The 13,577-nt window shown below is 48.8% G+C and overlaps 2 protein-coding genes across 2 annotated transcripts in view; one reads left to right on the top strand and one right to left on the bottom strand.

Moving 5' to 3' along the window:
- Nucleotides 1-3,252: 3,252 nt before the first annotated feature.
- On the bottom strand, nucleotides 3,253-9,244 carry Amacr (Alpha-methylacyl-CoA racemase). The gene is made up of 7 exons (XM_037436276.2): nucleotides 9,106-9,244; nucleotides 8,903-9,022; nucleotides 8,691-8,829; nucleotides 7,042-7,185; nucleotides 5,944-6,104; nucleotides 4,840-5,038; nucleotides 3,253-4,132 (listed from the first exon to the last, which is right to left on the bottom strand). The coding sequence occupies exons 2-7, from the start codon at nucleotides 9,008-9,010 to the stop codon at nucleotides 3,726-3,728; spliced, it is 1,158 nt and encodes a 385-aa protein (XP_037292173.2). The 5' UTR covers nucleotides 9,011-9,022; nucleotides 9,106-9,244; the 3' UTR covers nucleotides 3,253-3,725.
- A 201-nt stretch (nucleotides 9,245-9,445) lies between these two features.
- The window catches only part of Pi3K59F (phosphatidylinositol 3-kinase 59F), a 34,175-nt gene continuing 30,043 nt past the window's right edge, over nucleotides 9,446-13,577 (top strand). The window contains exon 1 of the mRNA XM_037436277.2: nucleotides 9,446-9,548. Within this exon, the coding sequence (XP_037292174.1) occupies nucleotides 9,460-9,548 (89 nt within the window). The 5' untranslated portion in view covers nucleotides 9,446-9,459. The remainder of the gene's footprint in view (nucleotides 9,549-13,577) is intronic.

Raw genomic sequence — 13,577 nt, forward strand, 5'->3', positions numbered from 1 at the left:
TGACGTCAAAGGGTGCTGAATCACTTTTGTCAGTGATTCTTTTTTTAAATTTATTCAGATACCTACAGCACCCAATGAGCATTAATGTAGAAACAAAAACAACAATAAAAAAGAAATACATTGCAGGTGGTATACAACATCAAGATGTAAGATAACAAGATCAGCAATACGTTTAAGATTACGGATGACATGACAAAGGTACATTCTCGACAGATCACTCGGCAGAAAACAAATCGTCGAATGACCATAGTGATCGTCGAACGACCGCTGTATAGGAGTTTCTTGCCTCAAAAAATCGATTACCACAAATAGTATCTCGAATTTCTCAAGAACGGGTGGGGTTATATGCATAGGAGTGCGCAGGGATCCTCTTCAGGATCGGGGGGGGGGAGGTTCGCAGCGCCCCCCCCCCCCCTGTTATGTAAACGTGTGGAGCTTACTTTGCGCCCCCCCCCCTTCCAGAGTTGCAGCGCCCTCCTCCTTATTATGTTAATCTATGAAGCTGATTTTGCGCCTCCTTCTTCTTAGGTGACTGTAGCGGGGCGCCCTCGCGTGCATATGGTCACAGGGACTTGTCGCACGTTCCAAGCGCCCTCTCCTGCCATCCCAGTGATCTCGCTGGAAGCTACGCAGGGAGGCACGTCGAAAAAAGTTGCGACATGACTTCGAGCGCGCGTGACCACACGCAATCACTCCGGGGATAAGATTCTGAGACACTGTCTAATTTCGTCATGTTGTCATATTCAGCCACTAGTCAACTCTGATTGGTCCAGAGTTGACCAATGACGGCTTTTGAGCAAACAATGGAAACTATGGCAGGCCACTCTTATCGACTTGAAACACTCGTAGGTGTTCTGTGCTTGAAATGCCGCCATTGCAAATATTTCACAGTGTGGCTTAATTTGTCCAGAATAGCGCCCGAGATCGATCTTTCCCGTTGTGATTTCCGTGCGCAAGTGTGAGGGGCACGTGCGTGTCGGCTGGCTACGCGTTGAGAGAGCGTCTGACCGGAACGCCGCTTTTCATTTTATGTCGGTTTTTGGCGAAGAGCTGGCATGCGACGGGTCGGCCGAAGCGCAAACCAGGATTAATCATAAAAATCCTCAAACACGAGAGGAATCAAGGCACTGGCAGCTCCGAAGGAAGAGAGTACAGGCATCTTTGCGAAAAGAGGGCGCCGGAAAAAAAAGGCAGCTTCACACCCCTTTGAAAACCTTCTCACTGCTATGGTGGCTAGAATTCTATTATATCGCAGGATGCGTTTTGTAGCGTGCGCTACACACTGACTGAGGCTGACCAGTTTCGCGTGGCTCATTGAGAACCGTGCTGCGCATGCGCGAGGAACAGTGACGTCACACGGAGTCACCGCTTTCCTCGCCAATCTGTCCATTCCAGAGAAGTGACGTCACAGCCACGACATACGAATTGACGCCAGCGCGTGCCCACCCAGCTGCCGCCACTTGATAGTGCCTCTCATTCTGCGCACATGCACAGAAGTATCAGTATGGGTGTACATGTAGCGAGGCGTTTGCCAGTAAGGGAAACTGCTGCACAGTGGCGCAGAAGAGCGGAGGAGCTTGGCTCGTCGCATCCTGAAGTAGTTGCCTGTATGTTAGTGGGTGAGCGTAGGAAGAACGAACAGAAAAAGGCTAAACGTGTTGCAGAGATACCGGAGCATTTTAGCTCACGCTACATATATCCTGGCACAATCGAGCAAGCCACTCCTAAATTTTCTCACCAAATCATGGCTCAGGGCCCGTTTAATACGAAAATGAAAGGTCATGTCGATATCAAATCATTACCGGTGCTGTTAGTAAACGGAAAGGTTCGGAAGTGGTTCTTAGTGAAAATTGATCGCCGAAGAGGTCGTCATATATCCGTCAACTACAATTCATTCTATCGTCTATATACTAAGAGAGCTCTGAATTTACGCGAACAATGAATACCGCTTACGCATAGTCTTCTGCAAGCCTGGAGATCCTGCTTATTCGGGCTTTGTCCAACCGCTGGCGCGCGAACACGAATGGTGATGATGATGATCCTAGTTATTCTGGCGCACACCCACAAAGGGGCATCGGCCAAGAACCCGGCGGCAGGATCTTCTTCACCTTTCTCGCGGGTCCTCTTCTTCTTCTTCCATTTCATTCCAGCACTATAGCGCAAGGTATGACTACGATGGCTAAAATTACTTTTACTTCACGGTATTTTATGTCATCTATTTAAAGAGCCGCCGATAAGTGTATACAAACTAGATATGCAGGCCAAAAGCTACGCGTGTTATTATAAAATCTTCACGCCATTTCATTAACGCCTCAAAAGACAAGCCGAAGGCCATGTAAGCTATGTTCTTTGTTATTAATATTTTAAAAGCCTTTGTCTTCGCAAGTGGTATTATATAGTCGGCTTTGTTGATTCTGCACACTTAAAACATACGGCAGAGATCTATGTGTCTATTTACAAAACACAAAGGGTAGTATAAAAGCGCTGCAAAAAATTGCAACATAAAATTAAAAAAAAAAATCTAAAGGAATTGAACGGTATGCGCAACCCTTTTTTCCGGGAGGCACTTAAAACGGCTGTTCCTGCAATGCATATCAAAAATGAAGATCCGGTTGAACTGGACCTTCAGTGCAGGTACATTTAATCGAATAACAACATTTTGATAACAAGAAAAAAAAACACGCACACACACACAGAAAAGTTGAACGATCATTAAAAATTAAATAGAAAAACTCTTTTATTCCTTTCATATTTTATATACAGCGACTCCCACGAGCACAGGCGAGCGGTCGAAGAACAGCTTGTGCGGATGCACAAGATTTGCACAAGCGCTACTTGTGCACAGCCTGTGTGATGCGCAAGTGCTACTTATGCGGATGCTCACAGTCCTTCGCGACATTTTCTCTCGGATCAAAGGACCGACACATCACCTGGCACGCAAATAACTCACGGTGCAACAACAATTTTACGACTGGCCCCATATACTCCGGTGTGATATATATGTAGTCCTTTCATATAAGTGAAATGTTTTGATTGTTTCTTGCTACTTCCTCATGCTTTTCAGCACGCAAACCATGCACATGATAATGCTTTTAAGTAGATGTATATACGACCCCTTCCACGGATTTTCACGCTACTGTAACCCTGTAACCTTTTAAGGCACTTCAGTTTTCATATTTTGCAGAACCTGTCGATGAGGGGCGCTTGCAGTCAGATATCTATTTCGCGGGGGGGGGGGGGGGGGTACAACGCTTTTCTGTATGTTCGTGTGTTGTGTAGAGAACACTGTATACGGCCTGCGCATATCAGTGTGTATAGATACCAGGGAGTTTCCGAATAGGGGCCCCAAAGCCCTTTGCGTATGAATCTCATATAGCGCCAAGCAGGAGCGATGAGTTTTTGTATAGTGTCTGCGGCGCTTTCGACACTCCCCCTGTTACTCTAGTCTTGGCCGAGAACCGTCACTTCAGTGGGTGCCGTCACGTTTGCCTTAACCCAAAACTTTTCGGGCAGGTTTTGGGGTTCCCGCTAACTTCGAGAAACAGCGTCCCCAACCCAAACGCTTTTGCGCATGCGCAGTGGACTTGAAGCTATTTCTTTGGGGCCCCAATTCGAAAACTCTCTATGAACCCCAAAAGATACATCTCCCTGTGCGCGCTTCGGCCACGAAGACGTGCAACCGATGTTCGGAATGGCCACACGCGCCGTTTATGTTGTTGCGTAGACTACAACTTGGACTTGAGCTTGTAGGTGGGTGCCGCGACCACGTTGTCGTCTATCAGTTTCTGCACCTCGGCATCCCCCATTCCGAGCACTTCCTGGAGGACCTGCCTGGTGTGCTCGCCGATCAGCGGCTCCTCCATGTTCGGCTCGGCTGGCGTCCTCAGCAGCAGCGGTGCCGGACGGGGAACCGGCGGCCCGTCTTTGCATTCAATGAAGGCGCCCCGGTGCGCGTTGTGCTGGTGCTCGCTGGCTTTGTCGTAGTCCAACACGGGGACCGCGCAGCCGTCCGTCAGGTCAAACACGGCGCACCACTCGGCCTGCGTCTTCCGCTTGAATGCATCGGCGAACACCGCCTTGCACTTGTCCCACTCAGAGAACTGCGGCACTTCCTCCGGATCCAGACCCAGGCCTGCATCGCAGCAGACGCAACCGTTTCAAACCGTTACACAGATCTTCTCTATTGAACACACATTTATGTTACCTTATTTTTAACAGATGCTGCGCGCCCCCGTGATCTCTACCAACTAGCTCTATAGTATACTATGGTATACGCCCTGTAAATATATACGTGTTGTGGACATATATGACGACTGAAAATAGCGCTAAGAAACGGGGACACACGGCACAGCGCTTAGCGCCTGTGCCGTGTGTCCTCGTCTTGTGTCCCCGTTTCTTAGCGCTATTTTCAGTCATCACAATGCACCAACAAGCCCAAATTTCGACAGTGTGGACATATATGATTGCGCAGTGGCGTCCTCCATTACTCGGGGGCGAAGATTCACCACCACCTACTTCCCCTCACTGTTCAAGTCCCAAAGAGAACAAACTCTGCAAAGAACATAAATGTAAAAATGAAGCGATGAAGTACTTCTCACAACGGGCCTCACTTTGTACCCAGGCTTTCCTGAGCTAAAGCTGGGAAGCTTCGAGTTCGAATTATACAACGGACAGAAAAACATTCAACTTAACTTAATTGATTGGATCTACAAGGGTGATATAAAATATAGTTATACAAATATGTAGCTATTATTGTATCCAGTTACGGCCTAAATACAAAAGAAAGAAAACTGAAGTGGTAAAAGAACGCAAAAGGAATCGTGGTTGTGGCCCACTTGCCTTCCACGAGGATCTTGTAGAAGTGCGGCTCTAGCGCCCCGACTGCCATGTGCTTGCCGTCCTTGGTCTCGTACACGTTGTAGAAGTGCGCGCCGCCGTCCAGGATGTTTCCACCGCGCTCGTCGATCCAGATGGGCAGCGCCATCTTGGAGCTGCGCGTCCTCCACAGGAAGGTGCTCACGTACGCGCAGCCCTCAGTCTGCGCATGCGCGCAAGACAATGCTTCAGCATCCTACCACACCACACGCTTTTGAGAAGTACCATGCACCATAATGATGACGATGTACGTAATGTATTATAGCACGGGGACTGCAGTGACAACGAAATATTTAGTATAAACAGCGATAATAATGAGGTCGTATTGACGCATTGAATTGATGATACGATCCTGGCTGTAAAGGGGCCCAAATTAGTCTCTGTAGGTTGCGTAAAAGTATATGGGGTACTGAGATTATTAACAAACGGTTTTTGTTGGGCGTCTGCATCAGATGTAGACACCCCACTAAAACTGTCTGACGACAAGAGTCGTGCGCGGGAGTAGAGACATCGTGAATCTGTGTGGTGATATAACAAAATCCGGCAAACGTTTCAGCAGATGGATGCGTTGAACTAGTTGGCTTACACCTTCACGAAATATTTTTGTTGCAAACTGATAATCACGGAAGGACAAGTTAAAACTCCAGGCCTGTCTCATTCCGCCTTATTACGTCACGTTTTATAGTTTTTTTGTGTGAATTACTAGTTAGCGCCACAAACCTTTAGTTAAGCCTAAAGGTTAGAACTAGAGCCTAACAATGGGCCTTTGATTGAGCACAATGACAAAAGCACAAAAATTCAAGAGGGGGCCCGGACACCCTAGCCTGGCGATGGACAGTATATGCCCCTCGCTCCTCTCCAACACACAATACAGCCGGTCTGAAGCGAGGGCGCTCCTCCAGACCGGCCGTGCACATACATGGAAGGACACTAATTTGGCCCATAACATCACCCTTTTCACAATACTCTTCTTGAACAAAGGGAGAGACGAACGCGCTTTCAGGAGGGTGCTCTTAACTTGAGGGGCACCTTAGCCACGAATTACGAGTATACAGATGCATCACTGGCCATGCTCGCGTCGATGACCTGTCCCTTGCCGGAGCGCTCCCGTTCGAGAAGCGCCATGCAGATGCCCAGCGCGCACAGCAGGCCGCCGCCGGCGAAGTCCGCCATCAAGTTCACCGGCGGCTGCGGCTTCTGGCCGTACGCGCCCAACATGGACAGAACACCTGCAGCGCGCAAAAGTGCACACAGCCATGATTGGCGATAAGCGCGCATATCGCGTATTTATCAGCGCTATTGCAAATTAGCAAAATGCGCGATTGTGAACCGATTTTTATTACGATTTAAAACTGTATAGCTTGTACCGAAACCATTTCAAGGCAGTGCCTTGATAAAGACGCATCATTCACTTAATTTTTTTTTTGTTTTTGATCGAACATTATAGACATGCGTGCACATACGCTCCGATTTGGCTTACGGTGGTGATGGCGAAGTTCATGGGCCTTTGTTCATTATATTGTTACAACGACATTGGGAACGAGAAAGCATCAGACAGATGATGAAGACGACGAATGCGATCGCGCTCGCGTTGTTGTGGTCGCCTCGGCGGGAGCGAGCCCCTGGTTTGCTATGGTGGAAAAATCCAAACATCGGCCGCTGCGGAGCTCCGTTATATCGTGTTGTACCCAACAACTTCATCAAATGTCACGGGGATAAGAGTACGAAAAAAGATATACTTACAAAATATACAGGAAGAATCAGAGGCAGCTGCAGCCAAGATGGCAGAACAACAATGCGATCGCACTCGTCTTAATCGTCTGTCTGATGCTTTCTCGTTCCCGATGTCGTGTAACAATATAATAGTAGTACTTTCAAAGACATATTACGACAACTTTTTAACCTTCTCAAGTGCACAAATAAGGTACATTTCTTGCTTCACTTTTCTCATAATGAAAGTGTTCAACACATATGTCGCCAATCATATTACGGTGTAATTTTACGTCAAATGCCTATAATGAAGTTATATATAGCTTTAACCACAGTATCCTTTTGATAACAACTATATCTGGTAGTTCTACTGTACAAGTCTTCCCGGATTTCATCGTCATTTTTGTCTACGATATGGCGTACGGGGACACATATGAGACGGCAAGGAGCACTGACCGGACATCGCGACGTAGTTGATGTCGTGGCCGGCCATGGCAGAGAAGGGCCCCGTCTGGCCGAATCCCGTGAGGCGCGCGTACACCAGCCGCGGGTTTGACTTAAGGAGCACGTCGGGCCCGACACCCAGGCGCTCCATCACTCCTGGGAAGAAAAAGACACATGCACATGGTGGTTTGGCATGGATTTCGCAACTCACGCAAAGAACTCAACACGAGCCCTTCTTTACTGTCACGCGCTAGTGAACCCAAGTGTGACCATGCCTATGTCAACGCGTACACCAATTAGCCCGCGTGTCAGTTCCCTCTTTCCAAGTCTCTCCCTCTTTCCTGTGCACAGAAGTGAAGAGATGCTCGTACCTATTGCCATTACACCCTGTCGTGCTGTTGAGGTGCCCTCCTATGAGCCAATTACGGCGCGGCACTCATTGTCGGGCTCAGTGTGCGCACGAGGCAGAGGAGGGGGCTGCAGTGAGATCTCCCCCACATTAATGGAGAATCCTGCGCAGTCTACGCCTCTCTGAATTCACCAGTGCTTGCAACCTAACAGGCACACAATATCAGTTTAGCAATGAGCCATATATGCTTGCGAGGCTGCAAGTAGTCACACCAAAAGTCCCGCGTGTCTGATGTTCTATCTTTTGATTACATGTAGGTCCGCGTGGATTGCGATGTCAACGCATACGTCCTGCCTCACGCAAATGCTTTGTAACACATGTGACAGCTTTTGTTGCACATGGTATGTCTGGCCTGCTCACTTTGGGAACGTGGCACTGCTCGGAATTAACTGCTGTAGATTTATTGATGGCGTTCACCGACCTACGGTGTTTTCCACACGTTAGAAGTATCGAAGTTACTTGCTCATATTTAAGTAACACAAACAGTAATTGGTCATCGACATTAAAAGTGAACAAGATAGCATTACTGGAGAAACATCCTCAGATGATGATGACATTTCATGTATGTAAATCTGCGTTGTCCATTAGTGCAGCATAGCTTCTTGAGACAGGTAAAGTGCTCGGGAAGGTCTTCTAATTTTTGCAGACTCGCAAATCAAGGCTGTATATATATATGACGCATGCTACAAAAATAATTGAGTCATGCCGATAGTTGCAAGATTGCCTGCACGTAGCTAGCACACATATTGCTCAGGAAGCGGATTGAAATGAAGACAAACCCGACAAGATATTCCGAGTTCACGCGCTGCTGATGAAGCTCGGTGGCGTAGCCAGGGGTTAGTACACATGGCCCGTGCCCCTTTCGCCGGAATTATTTACAGATCACAAAATGACGTACACTCTACCACTGTCACCTTTCCGTCGGATTCAAGAATGAGCCCCCTCCCCCCCCCCCCCCCCCCCGCCTCTCCCCTATATTTATAAAAAGCCAGCTAACAAGGAAGTTTCGTGTATCCTCTGTATATAGCAACAAGATTCAGCAACACAATCTAAACCACAGAATGCTATCATCACACAAATCAAATATATTTAATTTCCGGTAGATCTGGTATATATTATATAGCCTTACCGTCCACCATTGCCCTAATAAACTACGACATTTGATTCTACTGATTCCGAAGACGCACCAACTACACTGACAGCAAGTACTACGAGCGCAAGCATGCCCGTTTGGCGATTAATATATGTATACCTGGGCGGTAGCCCTCAAGTAGAACGTCAGATTTCTTGGCCATTTTTAGCAGCAAATCGGCCCCTTTCTTCTCCCTTAGGTCGATCATGATAGACCGCTTGCCCCTGCCCAGGCGATCTGCATCCAACTGCGGTTCTGGCTGAAAGTAACAAGAAAAAGAAAACAGATCGTACAAAAAGTGTGCAATGATCGAGCTCAGCAGTGAACCTTACCCTGTCAATTCGAATCACGGAAGCGCCGAAGTCTCGTAGCAACATGCCGCAGAAAGGGGCCGGAGCCAGGCCAGCCATCTCGAGGACACGGATTCCTTTGAGAGCCATTCGCCGACTTTCCTTGACGGTTTGAAAAATACGTCGAGTCGGTACGCGTAGCTTGATAGATTTTGCCGAGTAAAACCACTCGAGTAAGTACTTACGATTACGTCGTTACTAAGCCTTTACACACAGCTAGGTTTTGAAAGCGCGGGTCGTTGATTAGCGTACTTGCAGGGCGATTTGCCCCGAGTTTTGCGCGTTCCTTATCAAACACAGCGGCTGTTTCGTTTCCTCGTCTTCAATTTCGGCTGCTTCGCTTTCGTTCCGGTTTACCTCACAATATTTGCTCCGCACAAAAATAATAAGATCAAATATACTTACGATCACTCAAATTATTGAACAAGTTTTGTTCTAAAGTAATTTTTTCATATTTTATAAAATAAAAACATCATGTTTAACTTTTATTTTAGTATTCTAACTGCACTGACTTTTGTTGCGGGGCTGCATTCTAAAACATGGCGGCGTACTCAGACGATCCGGAGTCGCTCCAGACGTTTCGGCATATTTACAGCTGCGACTTGGACACAAATTTTAAAATTAAAATGTGAGTACAATTGTATGACTGCTTTTACCCGCTCTTCGATCGTAAACGGGTTTTTAGTCCCGTAGATTCCAGCGCAGATAGGGAAAAGGATCGAGTGGTGTTTGCGATGCCAGCTGCTATCAGCTGTTCGTTGGGCTACTTTCATTTAGCGTTTAAAAGCTGTCCAGTTTCATTTTGTCTTTGTTTACGTCACCCTGGTGTCAGTAGTTCGGGCAGTACTTTTCGATTGGGGCGCAAACTTGAGGCTTGTTAAACAGCGTCGCGCTCGAACAATCATCTTGCGAGACCAATGACAAGCCTTTCACAACACCTGCGTTTCGCTTTTCTCCTTTGTGTATTACGGTAGCAGCTGCACGCCCATGACGATCGTGTCGCCTGTCAGCGAGCTCGGGCCACTTGTTGCGACTCTGTGCCGCCGGTCTATTTGCAGAAGTTGCGCTCACGTATTCGTGAATGTTTTTCGAACGGATGCTCACGAAATGACAGGTTGGAGCAGTTATGCTGAACGATGTATTTTTCTCGCTCAGTGTACTTGCACCAATGAGTGAAAAGATGGTGCGCTGATATCCGAACGCGCAGGAGGGTCTGGCGCAAAGGTCAGTTTTGACGTCGCGTCTTAACGATAAAGGAGTACCGAAACATCCGTCGTTTTAAGCACCACCTGCGCAAGTTGCTAGTCATGAGGTGGGCGTTTGTTAGTCGCTCTCTCCCCTCCTATGTTTATCTTTTGCGCGGAGGAAGGGAATTCGATCAAAAATAGTCAGCGTAGCAAGTACACGTGCCGCTCCCGAGTGGCGTTAGCGCTTTCGAGTTGCTGCGCATACGTTAATCACGAAAAGCCTGCAATGTGAATGAGTTGCTGTTCTGCTTTACGCGCTCAGCAAAGACACAACCACACGAGACGCTAGCTAGCAAGGGACTGTTTATTGATGGCCGCCGCGCCGCGCGCGCGCCCTCTCTCAAGGTGGCCAGGTGAGGTGGGATCATCCCGATTTATTAAGCGGTGGCCCGCCTGGTACATCCTCCTTTTTCTTTAGGTGATGTAGTCGGCAAAGCGCGTCGGTGCTCTACGTGGCCTAGTTGATCTTCTGAGACTCGAGTCGGCTGCTTCTTGTGCCTGGCAAGTGACCTTATGCTGGGACGGGACCACGTCGGGGTCCCTTGATGGTTGACTTGCAATGGGTGGTGCACGTGCAGCTGACTGGTTCAGTAGAGCATCCGATGCAGGCGCCTGTTGTGACGGATGTCGTTCCTTTCGTGATGCGGATGCTGTTGTCAAATCGGGCGCTGTATCTGATGTTGAATGTTGTCTATGCTGTATAGGCGACGGGATTATCGGTGCGACATCCTTGTCATCCAGTGGGTCTAAGTGTTCGGGCGTCCTTTTTAGATGCTGACGATTCCTTCGATAACGCCGGCCTTCATCTGTACAGACTATGTAAGATCTAGGGCCAGCAAGTTTCTCTACTCGGGCTTTCGGAAACCACCCCTTGTCGTTTCTTATTCTGACGACGTCCCCTTCGGAGAGAGGTGTGAGAGGTATGCCTTTGCCGTGATCCTGTGGATGTTTCCGCACTGACGATGTCGAAGCCGATGAGAAGTCTGGAAGTCGTCCCCGAAGCATCCGTCCCATAAGGAGCTGACTTGGTGTGCGTCCGTCTATCAGGGGCGAGATTCGATAATTGAGCAGTGCAACCCAGAACTCCTCGCCAGCGTACTCACTTTTCTTCAAGAGGCGCTTTACGACCTGTACCCCTTTCTCAGCTAGACCATTGGCCCTGGGGAAGTGTGGACTGGATATGGTATGAGTAAAATCGTATTTTACTGCAAACTGTCTAAACTCTCGCGATGTGAACTGTGGTCCTCCATCGGTACAGACTTCAATGGGTATACCGTGGCGAGCAAACATGGTCCCTAGTGTGTCCACTACGACCTGACTTGTTGACTGAGGCAACTGTTCCACTTCTGGGTAGTTGGAGTAGGCACAGTACGCAACCAGGTAACGCTTGCCCCCATGGTCAAATAGGTCGACACCAATTCGCTGCCACGGCCGCGTTGGGATTTCCCTCGATAACAGTGGCTCTGAAGGTTGCCGGTAGGCAAAGTGCTGACATGTGGCACACTTGCTAATGAGTGACTTGATGTCAGCATTCATCCCAGGCCAGTACATCAGAAGGCGTGCTCTGGCTTTTGCATGTTGGCAACGCATTCAATGAGACTAGCATCGGGTTTTATTCCTTCTTTGCTGATACAATCTCCCAGGAATTTAACTTCGGCCTTCGCGAACAGACACTTTTCTTTGTTCAGTGTCAGGCCAGCCTTTCTCGCTGCCATCAGTGCTGCACGCAGGCGTTGATCATGCTGCTCTTTTGATGCACCCCAAATTAAAATATCATCGACATATACGCGTGTGCCCGGCAGGTTTTCAAACACTTCCGTCATTGCCTTCTGAAATACTTCGGGGGCGGACGCGATACCAAATGGCAGGCGCAAAAATCGGTATCTTCCGAACGGCGTGCTAAAGGTGCAGATCTTTGAAGTGTCTTCGTCTAAGGGGATCTGGTGAAACCCGCTATTGGCATCAAGCTTGGTGAACATCACCGCTCCTGCCAGCTCTGCTTCTATTTCTTCACGTGAGGGTAGCTGATAATGCTCGCGTTTAAGGCTTCTCATCGGCTTCGATTAATGTACCGCGGGTCTAGGCATATTCGCATGCGGCCATTCTTCTTCATAATAAGAACAAGTGGACTCACCCAGTCTGACGGCTCTTCCATTTTGCATATGATGCCCTGCGAGACCATCCGGGCCAACTCCTGCTTAAGTGGCGCTCGCAGTGCGTGTGGCACTTTCCTCGGCGGCATGATCGTGGGGCGCGCATCATCCTTCATTGCCAGCGAATATGGTCTACGGATGCAGCCCAGACCGTGGAATAACTCCGGGAACTCGGTGACCCAGTCGGTGCTAACGTCACTTCTTGAAGATACATCGTGAACGCGGGAAATCAGCCCGAAACGTTCTGCTGCATTCAATCCGAGTAGGACTTGCTTGCCTCTCTTGACCACAAAAAAACTGATATTCTCTTGCTGCTCTCCTAGACGTAGTGGCAGACTGATAACGCCCAAATGATGTATTTTGCTTCCTTCGTAGTTAGTAAGTACTGTGGTCGATGGCCGCACCATGGTCGGCAAACGCATCCTGCGAAAGTACGAGTACGGCAATATGTTCGCTTGCGCTCCTGTATCCACTTTCAGTTCTGTCGGGTGCCCGGCAAGGTCCCCTGCCACCGTCCAATCCTGATTTTTGGACACGTTTCTGATTTGTACCGTGAGAACTTGAATGTCTTCATCGGTAGCGTCCGAGGACTCCTCCAGTGCATCTTCTGTTGCAGCGACGCCTAACTCATGAACGCCGCGTCTACTCCTGCAGCAAGCTGCGAAATGGTTTCTTTTGTTGCACAGCGTGCACGTTTTTCCAAACGCTGGGCAGCGTCTTGGTCCGTGAATCTTGCCACAGTAGCCACAGCGTCGACGTTGTCCGCTCGTACGAGACTGTCCGGCAGCGTTTGCAATTTTTTCGACTCTCTGCACTTTCGCTTCGCTTTCAAGAGCCCGGTTCTGCGTTGCTGCCAGTTCCGCGGCTTTGCAGATTTCTACAGCTGATTCTAGGGTTAAGTCCTTCTCCTGAAGCAGGCGTGCACGTAGCTTCTTGTCGACGATACCGCACACTATCTGGTCCCTCATGGTCAAATAGGTCGACACCAATTCGCTGCCACGGCCGAGTTGGGATTTCCCTCGATAACAGTGGCTCTGAAGGTTGCCGGTAGGCAAAGTGCTGACATGTGGCACACTTGCTAATGAGTGACTTGATGTCAGCATTCATCCCAGGCCAGTACATCAGAAGGCGTGCTCTGGCTTTTGCATGGTCGGCAAACGCATCCTGCGAAAGTACGAGTACGGCAATATGTTCGCTTGCGCTCCTGTATCCACTTTCAGTTCTGTCGGGTGCCCGGCAAGGTCCCCTGCCGTTACC

Source organism: Rhipicephalus microplus, chromosome 1, assembly GCF_043290135.1.
Source record: "Rhipicephalus microplus isolate Deutch F79 chromosome 1, USDA_Rmic, whole genome shotgun sequence".
In the NCBI taxonomy this organism is placed as follows: domain Eukaryota; kingdom Metazoa; phylum Arthropoda; class Arachnida; order Ixodida; family Ixodidae; genus Rhipicephalus; species Rhipicephalus microplus.